The sequence below is a fragment of the Ornithorhynchus anatinus genome, chromosome 9 (assembly GCF_004115215.2).
Source record: "Ornithorhynchus anatinus isolate Pmale09 chromosome 9, mOrnAna1.pri.v4, whole genome shotgun sequence".
NCBI classification, from domain to species: Eukaryota; Metazoa; Chordata; class Mammalia; order Monotremata; family Ornithorhynchidae; genus Ornithorhynchus; species Ornithorhynchus anatinus.
In genome coordinates, this window is record NC_041736.1 from 40,545,974 (window position 1) to 40,569,582 (window position 23,609).

Consider the following 23,609-nt stretch of genomic DNA (forward strand, 5'->3'; position numbering starts at 1 on the left):
TAGCTTCCCTGACTTCTATCTACCCCAGCGCTTAGAACAGTGCTTGACCCATAGTAAGGGCTTATCAAACGCCCCGATTATTATTACAGTGTAAACAGAGTCCCTATGAAGTGCTTGGCACATAGTAAGCACTTAACCCATAGAGGCGGCGGCGCTCAGGGGAAAGAGCCCCGGCTGGGGAGTCAGAGGTCGTGGGTTCAAATCGCCGCCCCACCTCCGGTCAGCTGCGTGACTTTGGGCCAGTCGCTTCACTTCTCTGGTCCTCACTGACCTCCACTGTAAAATGGGCATGAAGACGGTGAGCCCCACGTGGGACAACCTGATCACCTGGTATCCTCCCCAGCGCTTAGAACAGTGCTCTGCACATAGTAAGCGCTTAACAAATGCCATCATATTATTATTACCATAATTATTCCCCAACAAGTGCTTGGCACACAGTAAGCACTCAACCCATACCATAATTATTATCTCGGTGATGCTCCTTTTAGGCAGGGAAGTGTCTGCTAACTCTGTTGTGCTCTCCCAGGCACTCAGTACAGTGCTCTGCACAGAGTAAGCGCTCAATAAGTACCACTGATTACCAGATGCAATCAGTATTGTTTATTGAACAGTTGACTATTCTGGAACCTAGTCCAGCAAACCAAGTCCCTGGCAAGTACCGCTATGGTCCTAAGGGATGTGTCTACCAACTCTGTTGTACTCTCCCCAATGCACAGTACAGTGCTTTGCACACAGCAAGCGCTCAAAAAATGTCACTGATGGATGAAGTGAGCACAAAGAGCCGTACTAAGTGGTTGGGAGAGTATGATGATGATAATAATAATAATAATGTTGGTATTTGTTAAGCCCTTACTATGTGCAGAGCACCGTTCTAAGCGCTGGGGAAGATACAGGGTCATCAGGTGGTCCCACGTGAGGCTCACAGTTAATCCCCATTTTACAGATGAGGTAACTGAGGCCCAGAGAAGTGAAGTGACTCGCCCACAGTCACACAGCTGACGGGTGGCAGAGCCGGGAGTCGAACCCGTGACCTCTGACTCCGAAGCCCAGGCTCCACGGGATCCCTGCCTCCGATGAACGGGGAAAGACGGAAATTCCTTACGAGCGGCACGGACAACAAGGAACAACAAGGAGGTAACATGACGTACGTTCTGTATACCAGGATGAGATCACTGAATAAGTGACTGAATGAACGTAAACTTCTACCCCTATGCATCTATTTAGGTGGAGGATGAGAAATTGGTAAAAGTTTTTTTTTTATTCTTCATCACATTCACTTCGTATGCTCCCTTCTGTCCTAACATATGCTTTCCCTACATGTTTTGGCTAGAAAGTCGTTAGAGGATCAGGGAACATTCATCCAACGATGCCATCCTGTTCGGAAGCAGTGTGATGTGGGATCGGGATAAACTGCGTTTCTATGTGTGGCTTTAGACACCCCGAATACTCAATACAACAACACAATTTTTCCCTACCCTGGGTTTGGGGGAAGGAAAGGATTAATGTTCAGCTGGTTCCCGGTGGCAAGGAGGTCCTAGTTTCCAGGGGAACCGGCTCCCCGAGATAACGAGGTGTAAAAGCTCACCTCCTCCAAGAGGCCTTCCCAGACTGAGCTCCCCCCTTTTTCCCTCGGCTCCCCCTACCCACCCCCTTCACCTCTCCGCAGCTAGACCCTCTTCTCCCCCCTTTCCCTCTCCTCCTCCCCCTCTCCCGTCCCACCCCCTCAGCACTGTCCTCGTCCGCTCGACTGTATATATCTTCCTCACCCTATTTATTTTGTTTAACGAGATGTACATCACCCTGATTCTATTTGGTTGCCACTGTTTTTACGAGACGTTCTTCCCCTCGACTCTATTTGTTGCCATCGTTCTCGTCCGCCCGTCTCCCCCGATTAGACCGCGAGCCCGTCAAAGGGCAGGGACTGTCTCTATCTGTTGCCGATTTGTCCATTCCAAGCGCTCAGTACAGTGCTCTGCACATAGTAAGCCTCAATAAATACTACTGAATGAATGCATGAAGAGGAGGATGCCTAAGACGACAATGAAAGCCACTTGCTGGCGCCGACTGGAAATTGGCCAGGTACCCTTCCTGCAGGCCACCTGGATGTTGACCCGTGTCTCGACCATAGCAACCAGACATACGCAGGGGCAGAGGTGATGATTTAGAGGGATTCAGTGAAAGGTCATGCCAAGCATAGGTAAAACACGCGTGCGTAGTGAGCACGCACCGTAGACAAGGTGGGCAGAGACGTGACCAGCAGCGCTCCACCCTCTCGAAGCGCTCACGTAAACCATGGGGTATAAAATGGGAGCCCAAACACGGGACGGGTGCTCTTGCCCCGGAAATCTGCACCGATCCAACGGTCTTATTTACTGAGCCCTTACTGTGTGCAGAGCACTGTACTACACGCTTGGGAGAGGACAGTGGGTCTACTGGTCTCTCTGCCTATCGCCGCAGCATTTAGGAGGGTACAATAAAGAGCAGTAGCAGGATCCCTGCCCTCGAGGAATTTACAACCTCACAGAGGTAGAAGGACGCTAACATAAACCGCAGATAGGAAAAGAGAACGCAGTGAAGTAGCGCGGTCGGTGGATGGAGCAGGGGCCCGGGAGCCCGGAGGACCTGGGTTCTAATCCCAGCTGGGCCACTTGTCTGCCGTGACCTTGGGCAAGTCACTTTGCTTCTCTCTGCCTCAGTTACCTCGTGTGTAAAATGGGGATTGAGGCTGGGAGTCCCACGTGGGGCCTGGATTGTATCTACCCCCGTGTTTAGCACAGTGTCTGGCAAACAAATAACATAAAATAAGGATACGTACAAAAGTACTATAAGGGGACGTATGTGTGTAATATGTGTGTGTGGGTGTGGGTGTGTATACACTTAGGAGGCAAAGATGTGCCGAAGTAGCAGTTGGTGTGGGGGGAGGGAGGATATCAGAAATGATCTTATTGGCCAGGTGAGAAATGAACGGACGGCATCCTGGAGGAGACGTGATTTCGGAAAGGACACGAGCACAAGTGCCACCTTCCCCTAAAATAGCGTTTATTAGAAACGGACCGACGAGTTCCGAACACTAGAAAACCGAGTCGCGCTTTCCATCCTTTGCTGGAGACCGGGGGAGCTGCCTGCAGCCTCCTTTCCCCATCCCCTAAGTTACTGCCACCATCTACCTGTCCTTCCTCCATCCCCCGAGGGGGATCTTCCCGAGGAGGCGGCGGGTCCCGGTTCCCCGGGTCAGTGGCCGGTCGGGGGCTAAGCCAGGAGCGGCCCCGGGGGTCAGATCTTGACCTTTCGGCGCTGCGTCCCCCACAGCAAAATGGAGATGGAAAACGTGGCAGTTCCCAGGATTCCGAAGAACAGAGGTAGTGGGAAGGAGCCCTGGGAAAACAAACAATAGTAAGGGCTCTTAATGAGCACCCGCGGAGTCTCAACCAGGGCATTAGGCGTTCGGGAAATCACAACAGGCACGCGACGCCCATCACCTGCCCACAAGGAGCTTACAATCTAATGGGGGAGGGAGACCGGCCAAACCGTTTCCAGGAGAGAAAGGAAGACCAAGGATCAGATAGGATGTAGAGCCAGGATGAAGTGAAGCAGCACGGCCCGGCGGGGAGAGCAGGGGCCCGGGAGTCGGAAGGACCTGGGTTCTAATCCCAGCTCCGCCATTTGTCCAGTGCGTGGCCGGGGGCAAGTCACTTCTCTGGGCCTCGGTTCCCTCATCTGTAAAATGGGGATGAAGACCGGGAGCCCCGGCTGGGACAGGGACCGTGTCCAACCCCCTCGCCGTCCGCCTGCTCCTCGTTCCGCCACGCCCGGCTCCGTCCCGTGCCCCAGGCTTACCCGGCGCAGGCACTTGTAACCGCGGAAGCCGTCGGCACAGAGACACTGGAAGAGGCTCGGTCCGTCGGGGGCGCAGTGCGAATTCTCAGGGCAAACCACAGCTGGCGGCGGAAGGCGGAACGGACGCGGGCCGTCAGAAAAGTTCTCCCTGCCTGCTGTGCCCCGAGCCGGGCTCCCCGCAACCCTCCGGGGCCGACAGCGACAAAGGGGATGAGGGTGGCCAGCCCCTCTTCGACTCTCCGATCAGAGAGCTGGAGAGCACACTCCCCAAAGCCGGGAGAGCGGAGCAGAACCAGTCGCTACTAGGATAATCCAGGATCGGTTTAGTCGCCCAGCTTCCTCTGCCTAAAGGCGAGAGAGACTGCCGGCTTGGGGAGGGAGATGGGAGTGATATAGGGCAGCTGAGGGCGGAGGTCGGGGCCGGGGCTCACCGGACTTCATGGTGCCACCGCAGGCGTCCTTGGGCCTCTGGCAGATTTGGCCGCCACCCGACCGGGTGATGTTGTCCCAGGAGGTGCTTCCCCCAGGGCAGTCCACGGAACGAGGCAGCAGCCTGCGCACAAAAAGGTCGGTTATACCTGGCGGCGTCACATCAACACCCTCCTCCTGCCCACCCCCCCACCGATTCTTCAGTCACTCACAGGGTCTGGAGCTGGGTGAAGCCACGGAAGGAGGAAGCCAACAATTCCTGGAGCGGGTTTCCCTGCAGGTCCCTGCCAAACACACCCATTCCTCCCGTCGTTTCCTTTTCGTTCATTCCCTCAATAGCACTGATTGAGCGCTTACTATGTGCAGAGCACTGGACTAAGCGCTTGGGATGGACAAATCGGTAACAGATAGAGACAGTCCCTGCCCTCTGACGGGCTTACGGTCTAATCGGGGGAGACGGACAGACGAGAACAACGGCAATAAATAGAATCAAGAGCAATAAATAGAATCAAGAGCAATAAATAAAATCAAGAGCAATAAATAGAATCAAGATAAATAGAGACACCCCCCCCCCCCCCGCCCTTCCCGGGATTTCTTTCCCGAGTCCCGTTCCTCTTCGGGGAACAAAGAGGAGCCTTAAGGTCTCCCTCCCTCCCAGAGGGCTTCATCATCAGCCCCAAAGCGGGCAGGCAAGAACTCACAGGACCACCGCAGTGCGAGCCTGAGGGAAGTGGCGGACCAAATGCTCCAGGGAGCAGTTCTGAAGATCCAACCTGAGGGAGAGCAAGAGAAGAGAGAGAGGAGTCAGCGTATTTATTTGCGTCTGCCCTCTGGGAAGGTTTGGGTGGCCCGCCTCCTTCCCAGGTGGCCTTAGGCTACAAAGCGAAGGTCAGCAGAGGCAGCAGGTGCCTCCCGAGGGTACGGGGGTGCCCGTCTCCGTCCGGGAAGGCAACACCAGCCGTCTTCCGCTCCCTCACCCCACGACGACGCCCCGCTGGGTCAGGCAGCAGCGTTTCCGCAACTCCAGCCCCGGCCGCTCATCGCAGTAACGGGCGATCTCCGAGCTGTTCTGCAGGCTCCCGGGACACTCCGAACACACCTGTGGAAGAAGGGAAGGTGTCGAGGGCTGCGGAAAGGGCAGGAATCCAGCGTTGACCCAGCGCTTAGGACAGTGCTCCGCTCACTGTAAGGGCTCGATAAATACCACTGACGGATTCTCTGCAAGGCCAAGTCATCAAATTGCTGAAATGAATGATAATAATGATGTTGGCGTTTGTTAAGCACTTTCTATGTGCCGAGCACTCTTTTAAGCGCTGGGCTTTTAACACTTAAAAGCGCTGTTTTAAGTGTTTTAAGCACTGATTACAGGGTAATCAGGTTGTCCCAGGCTCACAGTTAATCCCCATTTTACAGACGAGGGAACTGAGGCCCAGAGAAGTTAAGGGACTTGCCCACAGTCACACAGCTGCCAAGTGGCAGAGCCGGCATTCGAACCCATGACCATTCGAAATTCTGAGCTACTAAACGCTCAGAACCCACTGGAAGCCTCCCGCCCATCGCCTGCGCTTAGATTAGAAGATACTGATGTGGAATTTAGGAACGCCTCTACCTGAGGACAGAAGGAGCGTTCCCTTAGGTCGATGACACTTATTGAGCGCTGTGTGCTGAGCACTGTACTAAGCACTTGGGAGTGTACAATACAGTAATAATAATGTTGGTATTTGCTAAGCGCTTACTATGGGCAGAGCACTGTTCTAAGCGCTGAGGTAGATACAGGGTCATCAGGTCGTCCCACGGGAGGCCCACAGTCTTAATCCCCATTTTACGGATGAGGTCACTGAGGCACAGAGAAGTGAAGTGACTTGCCCACAGTCATTCATTCATTCAACAGCATTTATTGAGCGCTTACTACGTGCAGACCACTGGACTAAGCGCTTGGAACGGACAAATCGGTAGCAGATAGAGACAAATCGGGTTTACAGTCTAATCGGGGGAGACGGACAGACAAGAACAATAGCAAAAAACAGAATCAAGATAAATAGCTGACGAGGGGCAGAGCCGGCATTCGAACCCATGACCTCTGACTCCCAAACCCGGGCTCGTTCCGCTGAGCCACGCTGCTTCTCTAATAGACACACTCCCCGCCCACAGGGAGCTTACGGTCTAGAGGGGGGAGATAGAGACATTGATATTAATAAATTACAGACGTGTACGTGCGTGCTCAGCCCAGTGCCTCGTCACGGAGGAGAGAGTGCGAACCCTGCCCGCCTCCACATCTTGTTCTCTCGATTCTGGTGGTGACGACACCCCTCTCATCCCCAACTTTTCTCATCCCCCCCCTTACTAACCCGTCCTTCAGAAATTCATCTAAACCGCTAAATTATCCTCGCTGTTGCAATCACTTCCTGTGGGTTAGCTCAACCAGCTGATGATTCCTGCCCGCTTTCCTTCGGTCTTCACGACAAAACACTCCCCTCGCGTCCCTCAAAACCCCGAAAGACGGAGACATTTCTTACTCCATGGCTAAAAAACTAAACTCACGGGAAAGAGGCCAGGCTTGGGAGTCGGAGGTCCTGGGTTCGAATCCCGGCTGTGCCCCTTGTCTGCTGTGTGACTGTGGGCAACTCACGTCACTTCTCTGGGCCTCAGTGACCTCATCTGTCAAATGGGGATGAAGACTGGGAGCCTCACGTGGGACCAGCTGATGACCCTGGATCTTCCCCGGAGCTTAGAACAGTGCTCTGCACATAGTAAGCGCTTAATAAATACCAACATTATTATTATTCTCGGTGCCTCAGTGATCTCATCTGTCAAATGGGGATTAAAGACTGTGAGCCTCAAGTGGGACGACTTCGATGACCCTGTATCTCCCCCAGCGCTTACAACAGTGTTCTGCACCTAGTAAGCGCTTAGCAAATACCAACATTATTATTATTATTCCCGGTGCCTCAGTGACCTCATCTGTCAAATGGGGATTAAAGACTGTGAGCCTCAAGTGGGACGACTTCGATGACCCTGTGTCTCCCCCAGCACTTAGCACAGCGCTCTGCACCTAGTAAGCGCTTAAAAAATACCAACATTATTATTATTTGCTTAACAAATACCAACATTATTATTAGTAATGCACAGAGTAGGCGCTTAACACATGCCACCGTTATGATTATCTACCCCCAACGAAGGCTTGCCAGGTGCGGGACACTGTACTAAGCGCTTGGGAGAGTACGACGGAGTTGGCGGCCCATAGCGATCTTTCCAGGCCAGAGGGGGGGCGCTTAGGACAGTGCCTGACACACTGGGGCCGAACTGTCCATTGCAAGCGCTTAGTACAGTGCTCTGCACCTAGTAAGCGCTCCATAAATAGCAGACGCTTAAGAAAACTTTTTTTTTTAAAAAAAAAGAGAGAGTGTGAGCTGGAATCGGAGGGATGCAAGGGGCAGAGCCCGTGCCCAATGCCCTGGGTACCTCGGGTGGCTCCAGGGCCCGTCCCAGGCTGAGGATGCAGAGCAGGAGCAGGTGCAGGCCCCAGCTGCCCCTCCCCCCCCCCTGCACCCGCCATTTTCCGGCTTCTCCTCGAGGGCCGCCCACGGCCCCTGTCACGTGGCGGGTCCTCTCGCGAGAGTTCCGCAGCCGGCGAGACTTCCCCCCCCCCCGGAGAAAATGGTCCGGTCCCCCCATCGGCCCTCCCCCCCCCCGTCCAAATGGTTCGTCCCCGGCCCCCTCCAGCAGCCAATGAGCGCCCGCCTCCGGGCTCCGCCCCCGCTCGCCGATTGGCTGCGCCGGTCGGGGGGGCGGGTCCAGGTTTGCCGCCTCGCCATTGGTCGGGGGGAGAAGGCGGGAACGAGGCGGGAGGGGCGGGGCCGGGGGGCGGGGCCGGGGTGGGGCGTGAGGTCATCAGGGCGCGCTCCCGACGGCCGGCCAGCGCACGCGGGCTCCCGCGTGGAGGGGGGCAGGGGTCACGGGGGGTCACGGGGGTCACGGGGAGGGGGAGAGAAACGGTCCTCCAGGTAGGTGGGGGGGGAGGGAGAGAGAGGGAGGGGGGGGGAATCCAGCATCCCAGTCTGGAAGGGGGGGAGAGAGGGAGGGAGAAATCAGGGATCCTCACCTGAAGGGGAGAGAGAAGGAGGGAGAAATCCAGTATCCCAGCCTGGAAGGGGGAGAGAGAGGGAGGGAGGAATTCAGCATCCCAGCTTGGAAAGGGAGAGGGAGGGATGGAGAAATCAGGGATCTCAACCTGGAAGGGGAGAGAGAGGGAGGGAGAAATCCAGCATCCCAGCCTGGAAGGGGAGAGAAGAGGGATGGAGAAAGCAGGGATTCCATCCTGGAAGGGGGAGAGAGAGGGAGGAATTCAGCATCCCAGCCTGGAAAGGGAGAGAGAGGGAGGGAGAAATCAGGGATCCCCGCCTGGAAGTAGAGGGAGAGAGGGAGAAATCAGGGATCCCCACCTGGAAGGGGAGAGAGAGGGTGGGAGAAATCAGGGATCCCCACCTGGGAGGGCAGAGAGAGGGAGAAATCAGGGATCCCCACCTGGAAGGGGAGAGAGAGGGAGAGAGAAATCAGGGATCCTCACCTGGAAGGGGAGAGAGAGGGAGGGAGAAATCAGGGATTCCCGCCTGGAAGTAGGGGGAGAGAGGGATGGAGAAATCAGGAATTCCATCCTGGAAGGGGGAGAGAGAGGAAGGGAGGAATCCAGCATCCCAGCCTGGAAGGGGAGAGAGAGGGAGGGAGAAATCCAGCAACCCAGCCTGGAAGAGGGAGAAAGAAATCCAGCATCCCAGCCTGGAAGTAGGGGGAGAGAGGGATGGAGAAATCAGAGATCCCAGCCTGGAAGGGGAGAGAGAGGGACGGAGAAATCAGGGATCCCAGCCTGGAGGGTGAGAGGGAAGGAGGGAGAGAGTCAGTATTCCAACTCGGACAGTTAGAGGGAAAGGTGAGATCCGGTAGATCAGCATCCCAGCCTGGAAGGTGAGAAGGAGGAAAAGATAGTTGTAGAATCCCAGCCTGGAAGGGGGATATCCGTTATCCCGGCCTGGAAGGTGAAAGGGGAGGGAAAGATAGCTGAAGAATCCCAACCTGGAAGGTGAAGGGGAGAGAATGATAGCTGTACAATCGCAACCCGGAAGGTGAGGGGGAGATCCAGTACCCCGACTTGGAAAATATGGGAAAGAAACTGGACTCGAGTCTGTAGAGAAGCAGCATGAGTAGTGGTTAGAGCACGGGCCTAGGAGTCAGAAGGTCGCGGGTTCTAATTCCGGCTCCGCCCCTTGTCTGCTGTGTGACCTTGGGCGAGTCACTTCTCTGTGCCACAGTAACTTCATCTGTAAAATGGGGATGGAGATTGTGAACCCCACATGGGACAGGAACTGCGTCCAACCCGATTTTCTCTTCTAGACCGTAAGCCCGTTGTGGGCAGAGATTGTCTCTATTGCCGAATTGTACTTTCCAAGCGCTTAGTTCAGTGCTCCGCACACAGTAAGCGCTCAGTAAATACAATTGGATGAATGAATGGGACGGGGGAGAGTGTGAGGTCTCCGTCTGGAGCGAGAGAGGATCCAAAGTTTCCGATCAGTAAAGTGCAGTTAGAAGATGGGCTGAGATGGGATGAGAGGAGAGGGACGCCTCCTTGGTGGCCGTGACAGAGTAAGATAACAGAAGAAGGAGGAAGAATCCGGGGAGAATTGATCTCCACAAACCTAGAATCGACCTCGCTTCAGTAAGGGGGAGGACTGAGAAGACAAGGGACGGAGGAAAGGGATGGAGGAAACGGAGCAGCAGATCCGAGGAGAGGGAAGGGCCGAGGGAGTCAAGCGGGGATGGGTTTGCAGATGGCGGCAGAGGGCCGGGGGTTGGGGAAGTCAGGAGAGCACGGTCCGGGATGGCAAGGGTGCTGTGATCGGAACAACCCCCCCCCCCCCCCCGGGCCCCATTTTCTTTCCTAGAGAAATAAGTGATGAGAGGCGAGAAGGAGCCAGGAGCCTGGAGAGACTCTCTAGCCGTGTCCCCTGAGCAGAGCAGGTAAGGAGGGAAGAACAGGAATCTTTGTTGGTGGCAGTGGGGGGGGGGAGTGTAGGTGTGCTAAAACGGGAAGGGATACTGCAGACAAGGGTCCGACAGGTTGAAAGAGACTCTGCAGGAAGGGAGGGGTAGAGTGGGAGGATGGAGGGAATTTGTAAGGATCTCCTTGACCGGTGGAGGCGGGAGGAGGGATGCAGGGAGCTTCCTCCCCGCTCTCGTCTGGATTCCAGGGGCCGGCAGGGCGTCTTCCGCCCTGATGCGTCTCCCCTCCGGGAGGTTCAGAGTGCAGAAGCTGTCTGAGCGGGGCTGGGTTTTCTCCCCAGACGGGCAGGGGCCTCCGGCTGGGCATGCAGTGGGCCCTGGGGTGGGGGTGGGGAAGGGGCGGGGGCCAGGCTGACCTTTCCCCTACAACGGGAGAGGACGGGAGGTGTGGGGATAGGTTAATCTGTCTCTAAATTATTTGGAGTCTAAACTCTGTTCCAAGGGTGAGAGCCAGCACTGCTCCCTCCCCGCTCCCTCCTCGTGTGGCTTTATAGGCAAGGGGCAGGGGATGGGGGGAATTGAAGTCCCTCGGAGAGGAGCTGACTGTTCCCCGGCTCTATCCCTTTCTCCTCCTGACACCGTTGTCCCCCCAGGACACGTGCTGTTCTCCCCTTTCTCCTTCCCCCTGTGTTGTGCTCCCTGCGCCCAGGAAGAACTTCCCCATCCCTAAGGCAACCTGAGTTTCCTCAGTCTTTCCCCCTCCCTCCCCGCCACATCAACCCCTCATCCCCCATCCCCGCTTCCCACCCCCCCGCACACAGTGCCAGGTGGGACCACGTGAGAGGCCTAATCCCCCCAGGAATGCCCCTTCGGCTTGGACCGGTACCCCAGCCGCGGCCATTTCTGGTCGTCCCCCCCCCACCCACCCGTCTTGTCCCCCGCAAAGCTCGGTCCGGGGGCTGCGGGGCTCCCCTTTTCGCTAATAAGTTGCAGATGAAGAGATCTGTTCCTTGAAGTTCAGGGACCGCCGGTCACCGGTGTCCGAGGGCTCACCCCGTGCCGTGCTCTGTAATAGGAGCCGAACGGGGCCGGGTCAGGGGCTTTTTGGAACCCCTCCATGCTCACCTTCCCCCCCGGGGCAGCTCCCACAGGAAGGACTGGATGGACCTGTACCATAAAGAGGCTCCCAAACCGCCCAAGGCTCTGGATTTGGATCGAGCGCTCTGAGAGTTCAGTTTCAGACTTACGGTGCTCGTGTCCAATCCTTAGGTGATGTGGAAATTTGCCCAGGGACCCGCCTGGTCCTCCCCCCCCACCCCTCACCATTTTGAGCCGCGTCCAGGCCGAAGAAGCCCCTGCGTGGCAGCTAGGACGTTACTAACCCTAATCTCGGCAGCCTACAGGGATCGCCAGGCACGCGCGGACCTCCCGTGGGTATGGAGTGGGCACGTCCCCTTCTCCGTCCCGCAACCCCCATCAGATGGAGGAGGCCTGGACCCCCTTCCGGGGCTCACGAGACCCAGTCTCGGAAGCAGCTCGGCTTAGTGGTTAGACCACGGGCCCGGGAGTCAGGAGGTCACGGGTTCTGATCCCAGCTCTGCCACGTCTGATGAGTGACCTTGGGCAAGTCACTTCACTCCTCTGGGCCTCATCTGTAAAATGGGGATTTAAGAGCGGGAGCCCTACGTGGGACAGGGGCTGCGTCCAACCCGACTAACGCGTATCAAGACCGAGACCGGCGCTTGGCACTTAGTAAGCGCTTCACGAATACCGTAATTAGCAGGTAAATTCCCTACGTGTCTTCTGCAGCATTCTGTCCCCAGAAGGTCCCCGGGCGATGGGGTCCCAGGATTCTGGTTAGGTCCCGAAGGGTGGGATCGGGCAAACCCGGCCCGGCCAGAGGCGCTGTTGGCTTCAGTCTGCATCTCCGCTCCCAACCCTCCTCCTCCCTTCCCCTCTTTCCCTCCTCTCTCTCCCCCTCTGCCCCTCCCCGGACACCTGCTACTCCGCGCCCCCCACCCCACCAGCTTTAGTGACGGTAGTTGACGGGATGGGCTTCCTTTGATTTCCCCAGCCTTCGTGTCCTCTGCACAGCACTGCCTAGGGTGCAGAGGAGAGGATTGTGGCCACCGAGATTTGCTCCCACCCCTGCCTCCTGGCCCCACCCCAGCCTCCTCCCCCCACCCCAGCCTCCTCCCCACAGGGCCCAAGTTGTTAAAAAGGCAGCGCTCCAGTCCCTCAGCAGCAGCAGCAGCAGCAGCAGCAGCAGCCAGACCCAGCTCCAGAGCAAGGACCTCGGCACCAGGTACGTTCCCCGCTCCCGAACCCCGCAACCATTCCCGTCCTCCCCCCGGCCCTGCCTTCCTAGAGCTCTTCGGTCTTCCCAAGGCGCCTTCTCGCCCTCCTCCCCGATCCCCTAGGGGTGGCGGGGCTCCGGTTGTAGCTGGCGGCAGTGGGAGCGGGGCGGGTCTCGCGGTGGGGAGACGCAGGCGGCGGGACTGCGGGTGGCCGACCGGGTTTAGGATGAGGGGCTGGGGCTCTGGGGAAAACCCGCCGAGGGGCAGGGCGCGGGGGCTGAGGAGTGTGGCCGGGGGTGCCGAGGGCAGCGGTGCAGCGGTTAATCCGACATTCCTCTTCCCCGCTGGGTGCCGGCGCCAGACCGGGCTGCCCCGGCTCGGTGAACTGTGATGGCTGGGGCTCTGCCAACAGAGAAGGGCCGGGCCCCCGGAGCCACGGGGCGGGGGGCCCGGAAGGGCCACGGAGCCGTAACGACTCGGGACCCCCGGGGTTTCCCGTCTGTGTTCGGGTCTCTCCACACGTCCGAGCCCTCCTCCTTCCCCCGGCAGCCCGTGTCGCCGTCGTGCTGCTCCGTTCTCTGCTCTGCCCTTGCCCCGACCCCGTGCTTCCCCTCCCAGGTACTTACTCCAGCTGCCCGGCCACTGAGATGCCTCATTTAAGCAGAACGTACGGGCGTGTGGAATGAAGAAGGACCCAAAGTCTGACCGGAAAGCTCACCAGGTGACAGCCCAGAAATCGGTTCGCCCTAGTAATAATTAATCTCACCTGAACGGCTTGCCGGTCCCTCAGAGAATGGGACGTGAGCAAAAGGCACCGGAGTTGGGATGCTAGAATCGGATCCAGTGATTCGAGATCGAAGATAAGTACTCCGTGTACTTGTGTTCTATTGTTCTCTTGTGTTCGGTCGCACTCTCTCCAAGTACGGCGCCCTGCGTACAGTAAGTTCTCAAGTACCACGGGTCGGTACAATTTAGGCCAACCTCTAGCCGTGGGGAGACGGGACGGGCGTGAGCCGGCCGGTCTCCGGACGCGGGGGGTGGGGCCGAGGTCCGCGGCAGGTGCTCGGGTGGATGGGGGGGCCGGGGAGCCGGCGGTGGTCCCGATTGGCCCCGGTTCCCCCCCGACAGCTCAACGTGTAACGATGCCCCCCGGCAGCCGAGGAGAACCGTGAAGAGCCCAACCCGGGTGTGACCTCCCCTCTCGCTTCCGGACGGCGGCCCGGACGGCGGGGCAGAGCCCTCGAGGGCGGCCCGCCCGTGAGACATGGGCCTGGGCCAGGAGGGCCCGGATGGGGGGTCGACCCCCCGGGCCCCGACTCCCACGGCGGCGGCCCCCGCCGGGTCCTCCTCCCGCTTCTCGCCCGTGGACTACGCGGTGTTCATACTGCTGCTGGTGCTGTCCGTCCTGATCGGGCTGTTCCACGCGGTGCGTGGCGGGGGCCAGCGCACCATCCGCCAGTTCCTGATGGCGGACCGGAGCATGGGCTGCCTGCCCGTGGCCTTCTCCCTGCTCGCCACCTTCCAGTCGGCGGTGGCCCTCCTGGGGGTTCCCGCCGAGGTCTACCTGTCTGGCACGCAGTACTGGTTCTTGGGCTGTTCCTACGTGTTGGGGCTGCTGCTTCCAGCCCACGTCTTCATCCCCGTCTTCTACCGCCTGCATCTCTCCAGTGCTTATGAGGTGGGTGAGGGGCCCCCCGGGTTTGGGGGAGCGCGGGGAGGCGCCTCTTCTCGACAGAGCGGCGCCGGAGGCGGGGAGCGCCCCGGGGAGGGGGCGTGGTTTGGCTCGGCCCCCGCCTCCCTCCCCCTCCGCCCGGCACGGGACCCCGGATCCCGAGGGAGCGGACTAGGGACCCGAGGACCCCCCGGTGCACTCGGTGCCACCGATCGATAACACCCCTTTCCTCCCTAGTACTTAGAGCTGCGCTTCAATAAGGCCGTGCGGGTGTGCGGGACCCTGACTTTCATCTTCCAGATGGCACGTAGGGGAAGGATGGGCGGGAGCTTCCTCGAGAGCGGGGCGGGAGGCGGATTTAGGGCCCCGCCCGAGAGCTTTCACGAGCCCGTGTTCCTCCGGTTCGGGTCTCGAGCCGGGGCCCCGGGCGAAAGGGGGTGGCACCCCCAGGGAGGCGGGACGCCTCTCCTTAACCCGGGGGACTCTGGACCCCTGAGGGTGGTCCCGTTGTCGGGGCCCCTCGGGGTTCTCTTGGGATGGGGTAGAGTCGAAGAAGCCAGGAGGCGCTTGGTGGGCGAGAGGGAACGGCAGAGGACGTTGGGAGCTGAGCGAAATCCTTATCTGTCTTTCTCTTCCCCCCGCCTCCGCTGCCCGCAGGTGATATACATGGGCGTTGTACTGTATGCTCCCGCCTTGGCACTCAATGCAGGTAAAGAGGCACGGCCGTGGACTCCCCGCCGAGCCCGGCTCTGGCACGGGTCCTAGACGACGAGTCCAGGGAGGGGCCGGGCAGGAAGGGGCGAGACCCGGGTGGCGGGAGAATCCCAGCTGCGGTGGGGCGGTCAGGATCCCGAAACGGCCTCGCTCCCCGCCGATCCGAGTGAATTTAACATCCCGTGGCGGCGTCCCTCACCCCTTCAGGGTCAGCGGACCATTCGCTCTCGCAATTCAGACAAACCCCGTCCTTGGGCAAATCGAGCGCGGTGTCCCTAGGGCAGAGCTAGTCCGGCGATTTCAGGAGCCGGGAAGAGGAATCGGTGGCTGTCATCTAGTGCTTGCTTCTCACGTGTTTGACAACAAGAGTCGTTAGAGCAACTTCTCCGGCCCCCACCCCGTGGGTGCCCGAGACCCCATGGGTGCCAGAGCAGAGACCGGTCCACCCGGGGACCCCTCCCTTCCACCCTCCCGCTGGAGGTCACCCTCTCATCTGCCCAGGGCACCCCCCGGCATCCATCTCCTGCTCTCCCTCTAAGGCTACTGGCCGTGGATTTTAGGGGCCCCTCGCCCCTGAAACGAGAATCTGTGTTCTGCTTCCAGTGACAGGCTTTCATCTGTGGGGTTCAGTGCTGGCCCTAGGCGTGGTCTGTACCTTCTACACCACCCTGGTGAGTTCCCTCCGGATGGGCGTGGGGGGGAACAGAGCCTCGGCGGGGGTCCCCACGGCGGGGGTCCGGGCGGCCGACCACCGAGAAAGGAAGGAAGGAAGGAGACCAGACGGCGGCCCGCGGCGGGAGGATTTGCGACGGATGTCTCTCTCCCACCCGCAGGGCGGGCTGAAGGCCGTCATCTGGACGGATGTGTTCCAGGCGTTGGTCATGTTCCTGGGGCAAGTGACCGTCATTGCCGTGGGCGCCGCCAAGGTGGGCGGGCTGGGGCGTGTGTGGAATGTGGCCGCCCAGCATGGCCGGATTTCTGGGATCGAGTGAGTGTTCGTTCCTCGAATAGTAATACCTCCGAAGGATATGGCTCCTTGTGGGATTTTTTTTTTTCCCCCAAAACGCTTTCACACGAACCGTCTGTCTGTCCTCACAACATCCCTGGAGGTGGATCGGGCGGGGGTCATTGTCCTCATCGGACAGGCGAGGAAACGGAGGCGCCTGGAGAATGAGCGACTTGCCCCAGAGCGGCGAGGCCTAGTGGAAAGAGCCTGGGCCTGGGACTCAGAGGACCTCAGCGCTCAGTACAGTGCCTGTCACGTGATAAGCACTTAACAAATACCGTAATAATTATTACTACTACCGAAAGTATACGTTTTATTATTGTTATTAATTATAATGATGATTTTCAAAGGGCAGAGCCAGGACCCAAACCCAACTCTCCCGACCACCAGCACAGCTCTCTCGTCCCTAGGCCATGCTCCCTTATCACGCGAGGTACCCACCTCACCCCAGTTAGTGTGCGGGGGGCAGTTTCTCTAAGCGACAGATGGATTACTGAGGCAGGGGGATTCCAGGACACTCAGAGGCCAGAGAGGGAAGCCGGAGGGACCCGCGGTGGCCAAGAGGGGCGGGAAGCCAGGGCTCCCGTCGAGGAGTCGGGGCAGTGAGGAGACACCAAAGGAGGCAGGGTCTGACTCTTCTCCCGTTCCGTCCCAGGCTTAGCAAAGGCCTCCTGAGCCGACCGAATTGGGAGCCCGAATGGCCTGTGGGGAAAGGAGAAGTGGAATGTCCCATCGTCACCTTCCCCATCCCTCCCGGGGGTGATCGCCCTTCCCCTCCCTTCTGCCCTTGATCTTCCCACCCCTGGGTTAGTGGTTGGTGTGAGTTGGTGCCCGCCCCAGCCCCGGTCCTCTGCTCTGCTCCGCTCCCCCCGACCCCGACCCGAGGAGGGCGGCCGAGCGGCCAGGAGGGGGGCGGGGGGCAATGCAGACCGCCGGGCCCCGTGTTGCAGGCTGGACCCGGACCCGTTTGTGCGCCACACCTTCTGGACGCTGGCTTTCGGAGGGGTCTTTATGATGCTCTCCCTGTACGGAGTGAACCAGGCCCAGGTGCAGCGTTACCTCAGTTCCCGGACGGAAAGGGCAGCAGTGCTGTGAGTGGGAGGGGGCGGGGAACTGGGGGGAGGGCGCGAAGGGGACATGAGGAGGGACTGGGCCACCGCCCCACGCGAACCGCAGATCGGAGAGGAGAGGGGCTGCTTCCCCCAAGCCGCCTCTGGGGTCCAGGTGTCATACCCTGCCCCCTTTCCTCTCTTGCAGCTCCTGCTACGCGGTGTTCCCCTTTCAGCAGGTGGCCCTCTGCCTCGGCTGCCTCATCGGCCTGGTCATGTTCACCTATTACCAGGAATACCCCCAGCCTCCCCACCAGGCCCAAGCTTCCTCCGACCAGGTATGTCTCGCGCCGATCAAAAGCCCCCGGGCCTGCGGCCACCAGCCTCCCTTCCTCATAGTCGGCTTTGCCCTCCCTCAGGTCCCCTCCGGGAACTCCGCCGGACGTCGTTGGCGGGGAGAGGGGGAAGCGAGGGGCGGTCTCCGCCCGCTGCTCTTGCGGCATTCGCCACCCTCCCGCGGCTCCTGCCAACGCGACTCCTCCATCGCCGGCCCCGAAGCCCCTTGCCCGGTGCCGGAGTGGGTGACGCCGAGCCGGGTCCCCACCCCACCTGACGGGGTCGGCCGGGCAGCTGTTGGCGGAGGAGCTGGGCTGGCCTATGTGCCCGTGGCAGAGGACCACCGCTCCCCGCAGCCCTTGCGGCAGAGCCAAGGGCGAACGGTTGGAGGCACCGTTAGTTAAGGTGCCTTTTACCGTGCCCACGAGCCCGGGTCCCGTCTCTGAGATGTGTGCCCTCGGAGAAGGTGCTGGCTTAGATAAAAACGGCAGGGCCGGGGTTGAGGAGCTGGAGCTGCGGGCTGTAGCTAGGAAAACAAAATCTAGTCTTGCCCCTTTTCCTTACGAACCATAGAGGAAATGGTAATCGTCAAATAAAGGTATTTATTGAGTGCCCATCGGGAGCAATATGCTGGTCTCGGCCTTGAGAGAAGCGCAGAAGAGCGGCAAGGACCCTTTCGTTTCTGTGACGCGGTTTCCGCCTGCTTCCTCGGTTGAGGTTGGGGATGGGGCGGCGGGGTGGGAAGGGCCGAGCCCTCGGGCCTGGTTTCCTCACAGGAAAGAGTCCTGGTGGGGAGGGGTCCCGGTCCGTGAACTAGGCCAGGGAGGTGAGTCCCTTCTTTTTCTGCTTTGTTCCCAGATGGTTCTCTACTTTGTGATGGACATCCTGGGCGGGCTGCCGGGCCTACCCGGTCTCTTCGTGGCCTGCCTCTTCAGCGGCTCCCTCAGGTACCCCGAGCCTGCTCCTCCCCACCCCAGACGGACCGCTGCTGGCCCGACTCCTCCTCCGTAGCATCCCCGGGGCGTGGGAGGACTGGGCTCTCTGCTGCCTGAAAGGAGTATGGGGAAGGAGAGAAGGCAAACAGCCCGGGGGGAGAGCAGAAGGCCTTTGTCCTTCCTTCAGAAAAGCTCTCCTGCCCTCCCGCTCCTGGGGCAAATGGAAGCGGCATGGCCTAGTGGGGAGACCATGGGCTTGGGAGTCAGAAGGATCTGGGTTCTGATTCTGGCTCTACCGACTGCTTGCTGTGTGAACTTGGGCAAGTCACAACTTCTCTGTGCTTCCGTTTCCTCCACCGTAAAATGCGGATACCCGTCCTCTCTCCTTAGACTGTGAGCCCTTCGTGGAACAGGGACCGAGTCCGACCTTTCGTTCGTTCGTTCATTTGTATTTATTGAGCGTTTACTGTGTGCGGAGTGCTGTACTAAGCGCTTGGGAGGGTAGATGCACAATTATCTCGTATCTATCCCACCACTTAGAACAGTATTGGACACACAGCGCTTAACAAATAACTATTTGAGAAACAACTCTTTTAATGATAATTTTGATGTTTGTTAAGCACTTACTATGTGCCAGGCACTGTACTGAGCACTAGGGTAGATATAAGGGTAGAGAAACAGCGTGGCTCAGTGGAAAGAACCCGGGCTTGGGAGTCAGAGATCATGGGTTCAAATCCCGGCCCAGCCGCTTGTCAGCTGTGTGACTTTGGGCAAGTCACTTCGCTTCTCTGTGCCTGTTAGCTCATCCGTAAAATGGGGATGAAGACTGTGAGCCCCATGTGGAACAACCTGATCACCATGTATCCTCTCCAGCGCTTAGAACAGTGCTTTGCACATAGTAAGCGCTTAACAAATGCCATCGTTATTATTATACAAGCAAATCAGGTTGGGCACAGTCCCTATCCCGCATAGGCCCCACCGTCGTATTGGGTAGGACATTTTACAGGTGAGGTAACTGAGGCCCAGAGAGTGGCGCGACTTGCCTGAGGTCACACAGCAGACAAGTGGCAGAGCCGGAACTGGAACCCGTGACCTGCGGACTCCCAGGGCCGTGCTCCATCCACTACGCCACGCTGCTTCCCTACCACCTGTGCCAGCCTCCCGCCTTACTCCTGGTGGAGTAAGGAGGGAGGGTGGCACAAAGCCAGGCCCCAGAATGCCAGGATGCCACCCCCAGAGTTCTGCCCCCACACTCTGAGGAACCCATATCCCGAGGCTTCCTCCTCCTCCTTCCTTCCTTTCCCCAAACCCATGCCAAGGCTGCTGCTTCCCGCCGTCACCCCAGAGGCCCAGCTGGGTGGGGGAGGGCTGGGGAGGAAGCCACAGATTTAGCCCAGACCTCTCCCTCAGCCGATCTCCCCAGGCGATCCCTCACCACCCTCTCCCCCGCTCCCTTGGCTTTCCAGCACCATCTCCTCAGCTTTTAACTCCTTGGCCACTGTGACAATGGAAGATCTGATCCGGCCCTACTTCCCCAGGTTCTCCGAGGCCCAGGCTACCAAACTCTCGAAACTCCTTGGTGAGTCTCTCTTCGCTCTCGCCCCTCCTGCCCTCTTTGACCTCCGGTAATCGCTCTGTCTTCGTCGGCAATTCAGAGAAGCGGTGTGGCCTGGTGGAAAGAGCCCGGGGGTCCTGGGAGTCGGAGGAGCTGGGCTCTTATACCGGCCCTGCCAGTTGCCTGCTCCGAGACCTTGGGCAAGTCACTTAACTTCTCTGTGCCTATGTCTTCTTGTCTGTAAAATGGGGATTCGAAACCTGTTCTCCTGCCTGCTTAGGCTGTGAGTCCCTTGGGGGCAGAGACTGTCCCTAACTTGATTAACTTATATCTACTACTTATATCTACCCTAGCACTTAGTGCTTGACAAATAGTAAGTGCTTAATAAGTGCCCTTTTTCTTTAAAAAAAAAAAATAAATGGTTTATTAAGGGCCCACCTGAGCAAGTGAAACAATTGATTCCTGCCCTCTTAGAGATTCCAGTTTAAGCATCTCCTGGGCTTTCTGTGGGGTGGGAGAAGACCCCTTGCTCCGAGAAGGTGAGGAGAGAAGTCTGGTGAGGGTTTTGGGTTAGTTAGAGAAGGTAGCATGAAGAAATCCTCTGCCTGGTTGGGGAGCGTGGCCTCATTTCTCCCTTCCTGACCACCTCTCTCCCTCCTCAGCCTTTGGCTATGGTCTGCTTTGCCTGGGAATGGCCTATATCTCTTCTAAGATGGGCCCCGTGCTGCAGGTGAGGACTGTAGGGAAGGGGGGAGGCGGAGGTCAAGGTGGTAGAAAAGGCTGGGCGGGAGTCTGAACGGGGGAGAGGGAAAGAGAGACGGGGCCTCTGCCTTCAGCTGGGGCACAGGCGGAAATTCTGGGTGCAGGGGCCAGAGCTTCTGTGGGCCAGGGGCTCCGCTAGGTCGGGGAGGTCCAGCGGGTCCGGGCCCCTGCCACCTGGCGTCCAGTGGGGCTACCCAAAAGCTTCTCCTCTCGCCTCAGGGGTGAGGGTGGAGAGTTGGCTGTGCGGGAGGGGGAACCCTCGCCCGGGCAGCTGGAAGTCTCTCGGCTGCCCTCACTTCTCCCACAGCGGCCCTTTGCTTGCCCCCTCGATCCAGGCAGCCATAAGCATCTTCGGAATGGTCGGGGGGCCGCTGCTTGGACTGTTCTGCCTTGGCATGTTCTTCCCTTGTGCCAACCCAGCCGTGAGTACTCTTCTCCTCCTCCTCCTCCCCCCCTTCCTCCCAAGTGGGGCCGGGGCTGGCAGAGGACCACGTAGGTACCCTGGGTCTCGGGGAGGTAGAGAGCAGATCTCAGCCCTTGGATTTGGAAGGGCAGGGAGAGCTGGGGTGCGGGGGCGCCGAACAGGAGGGCACTGTCTCCGGGCAGGGTGCGATAGTAGGCCTCGTGGCTGGCCTCCTCATGGCTTTCTGGGTTGGCGTCGGGAGCCTGATGAGCAACGTGAATGCCGGGATGGCCCTCTCTCCACCCAACGGGACTAGCTTCCCTCTGCCCGGCAACCTGACCGCCGCTGCCATGACGACCGTGCTGGCCTCAACAACCGTCACGCCCAAGTGAGTTTTTGTCCCAGGCTGCTGCCACTTTTGGAGGTGAGGGAAGGGCCCCGGGGGTTGTACCCACTGAGGAAAGTGCCCCGGGGCGAGGGAGGAGCGGACCGGGCCGGGGGGATGGATGAGTCCCGGAGGCGGTTCTGACCGTGGGGTCCCGGGACCCACTCCGAGGTGTTGGGGGGACTGTAGGGGCGTGGGGGGATGAGGAATAACCCGAGCGGGTCACCCCTCCCCTCTCCCCCCAGGCCCACGGGGCTGCGCCGGTTTTACTCTCTGTCCTACCTGTGGTATAGTGCCCACAACTCCACTACCGTCATCATCGTGGGGCTGCTGGTCAGCCTGCTCACAGGTGAGGGCAACCAGGTTGGGGGAATCTTGGGTTAGGGGGCGTGGGTACCGGCCCCAATGGAGCTGTCGGTTAAGGGGAGGCACTGAGTCAAAGTCAAGATCGCCGGGGCCCTCAGGGCCCCTACCTTTCCGTAGCACCGAGATGCCTTAGCCTGCTGTGACTCGGGTGTTGGGTCGGGGCCGGGGCCGGGGCTCGGTGGATGGGACATTTGGAGAGCCAGGGAGCCTCTTAGTGCCCGGTCTTGACCAGGACCCGGGGCGGGAAGGCAGGGGTGAACGCCTGGCACCCCCGGGCGCAGGGTGGCGAGGCTCATGGGATCTCAAGGGGAGCATCTCTGCTGCCTCCAGGTGGGATGCGAGGCCGAGACCTGAACCCTCACACCCTCTACCCGGTGCTGCCGCGCCTCCTCGCCCTTCTGCCGTACTCTTGCCGGAAACGTCTGCCCTGCCGGGATCGCAGCCAGGTAGAAAATGGGTTTCTCCAGCCTCTTCCCGCCGCCTCCCCGGGAGCCCTCCCCACGCCGATTCGATGCCGCCCTACTCGGAGCCCGTTCCTCGCGACTCCCTCCCGTTTCACCCGAGGAGAAGAGCTCAGACCCCCTTGCCTCCCTCCTTCAGCCCCACTTCGCTCGTCCTCCACCCCCACCTTGTCTGTTCTCCAGGAGCTCCCCTGTGGCCCCGACCGCTGCCTGACCCCTGGGAAGATGAGTAATGGTGGACTGCATGCCTTTGGGGAGGACAAGGTGGGAACGGGGTTCCAGCGGGACTCCGCTCACCAGGCTGCCAGTCCTACCTTCGTGCTTCAGGAGACATCACTGTGACCCCGGGGGACGGAGATCCTCCAGCAAGCCCTCCTTCCTAGGGCCAGGAGTGCCCGACAGTAGCCGCCTCCGCGTCCTCGGGGGCCGCGCCCTTCGGTGGGGGCTGCACCGGCTGGAAGCCCTTTCCCTCTAGGCTCCTCCTTTCCCTCCCCTTCCGTCTTCGACGAGGGAGCAGGCCTGGCTGGGGCCTTGGACTGAGGAAGAGGGTGGGAGAGGAGGCGGAGGAGGAGGGCAGAACCACTCTCTCCATCATACCCAGCCTCCTAGGAAGGGCTGCTCCTCGCTGACGAGACTAAGCCGGTCGGGCGTGATCCAGCGGCCCCGCCGCCTTCGGTCCGTCCCGGGTCCGTTTCTGCCGGCCAGGCCCTCCTCCTCCGCCCCCACAGCAGACCAGCTGGGTCCTTTCCACTCTCTTCTCCCTCTTCCCCCTTCGTCCCCCCACAACTCCAGGTGAGAGGGCCTAACGAGCTGCCTCACCCTGCCCATCCCCTGATGCAGAGGCAAAGCCACGGTCCAGGAGAGCCTCTTCCCCCAACAGGTGACCCGAGTCCTTCACTCCCTCTGCTGCTAACTGACATGAAGGGAGGATGGAGGCAGTAGACTGACCTCAGGTCTTCACTCCTGCTGCTGCTGCTGCTGCTGTTGTGGTTACCGCCGCTAAAAGACCCACCGGGAGCAGGGGGACGGGGAGCGAGGTGCAAGGGGGTGACCCAGCCCGGGGGTGCCGTCCGGCCGGCCAGAGCCCCGGGACCCGAGCCGCTCAGTGGTCTCACCCCTCTGATCCCGTCCGTATCGGGCCGGGCCGCCTCGGTTCCATTTTGCCACGCCCTGTTTCTTTCTCCTAGGAATCCTTTGTCCAGATAAATAAAATGGTCATTCCAGCTGGACCTGGTTCTCTCTCGGGTCAGTTCTGGGCTAGCCCCGGCCTCCCCAGACAACAGCTACGCCCTTTTTAAGCTGAAGTCAAGCTGCAAACCAGGAGGGAGGAGGTTAAAGGCTTAGCTCTGGCCTCTGGGAAGGGGCCGGCCGAATCGGGCTTGGCCAGAGATGGTGGTAGAGCATTATT

The 23,609-nt window shown here is 59.5% G+C and overlaps 2 protein-coding genes across 9 annotated transcripts; one reads left to right on the top strand and one right to left on the bottom strand.

Annotated features, from left to right (window-relative positions):
• Positions 1–3,015: 3,015 nt before the first annotated feature.
• On the bottom strand, positions 3,016–7,941 carry ATRAID (all-trans retinoic acid induced differentiation factor). The gene is made up of 7 exons (XM_001515380.4): positions 7,729–7,941; positions 5,244–5,365; positions 4,968–5,039; positions 4,479–4,550; positions 4,269–4,390; positions 3,838–3,938; positions 3,016–3,375 (listed from the first exon to the last, which is right to left on the bottom strand). The coding sequence occupies exons 1-7, from the start codon at positions 7,939–7,941 to the stop codon at positions 3,274–3,276; spliced, it is 804 nt and encodes a 267-aa protein (XP_001515430.2). The 3' UTR covers positions 3,016–3,273.
• Positions 7,942–8,237: 296 nt separating this feature from the next.
• On the top strand, positions 8,238–23,430 carry SLC5A6 (solute carrier family 5 member 6). 8 transcript variants are annotated; one of them, XM_039913030.1, is made up of 19 exons: positions 8,238–8,270; positions 10,203–10,278; positions 12,464–12,565; positions 13,176–13,278; positions 13,686–14,235; positions 14,467–14,532; positions 14,887–14,938; positions 15,547–15,614; positions 15,777–15,931; positions 16,900–17,040; positions 17,207–17,336; positions 18,193–18,281; positions 19,736–19,848; positions 20,487–20,554; positions 20,922–21,008; positions 21,193–21,377; positions 21,620–21,723; positions 22,071–22,186; positions 22,385–23,430. In XM_039913030.1, the coding sequence occupies exons 5-19, from the start codon at positions 13,822–13,824 to the stop codon at positions 22,541–22,543; spliced, it is 1,947 nt and encodes a 648-aa protein (XP_039768964.1). In that variant the 5' UTR covers positions 8,238–8,270; positions 10,203–10,278; positions 12,464–12,565; positions 13,176–13,278; positions 13,686–13,821; the 3' UTR covers positions 22,544–23,430. The 8 variants fall into 8 exon arrangements, with proteins under 8 accessions (XP_039768964.1, XP_039768967.1, XP_039768965.1 ...); XM_039913033.1 differs by lacking the exon at positions 8,238–8,270 and adding an exon at positions 9,118–9,386 and having other exon boundaries at positions 19,808–19,848; XM_039913031.1 differs by lacking the exon at positions 8,238–8,270 and adding an exon at positions 9,121–9,386 and having other exon boundaries at positions 12,450–12,565.
• The last annotated feature ends 179 nt before the right edge of the window (positions 23,431–23,609 follow it).

Coding starts and splice junctions, on each gene's coding strand:
- SLC5A6 (XM_039913030.1), top strand. CDS start 13,822: ATGGGCCTGGGCCAGGAGGGCCCGGATGGGGGGTCGACCCCCCGGGCC. Junction 15,615..15,776: donor GTACCTTCTACACCACCCTG/GTGAGTTCCCTC, acceptor TCCCACCCGCAG/GGCGGGCTGAAGGCCGTCAT. Junction 21,378..21,619: donor TCAACAACCGTCACGCCCAA/GTGAGTTTTTGT, acceptor CTCTCCCCCCAG/GCCCACGGGGCTGCGCCGGT.
- ATRAID (XM_001515380.4), bottom strand. CDS start 7,941: ATGGGGGGACCGGACCATTTTCTCCGGGGGGGGGGGAAGTCTCGCCGG. Junction 5,366..7,728: donor GGGCCCTGGAGCCACCCGAG/GTACCCAGGGCA, acceptor CTTCTTCCACAG/GTGTGTTCGGAGTGTCCCGG. Junction 3,376..3,837: donor GTTACAAGTGCCTGCGCCGG/GTAAGCCTGGGG, acceptor TTGTTTTCCCAG/GGCTCCTTCCCACTACCTCT.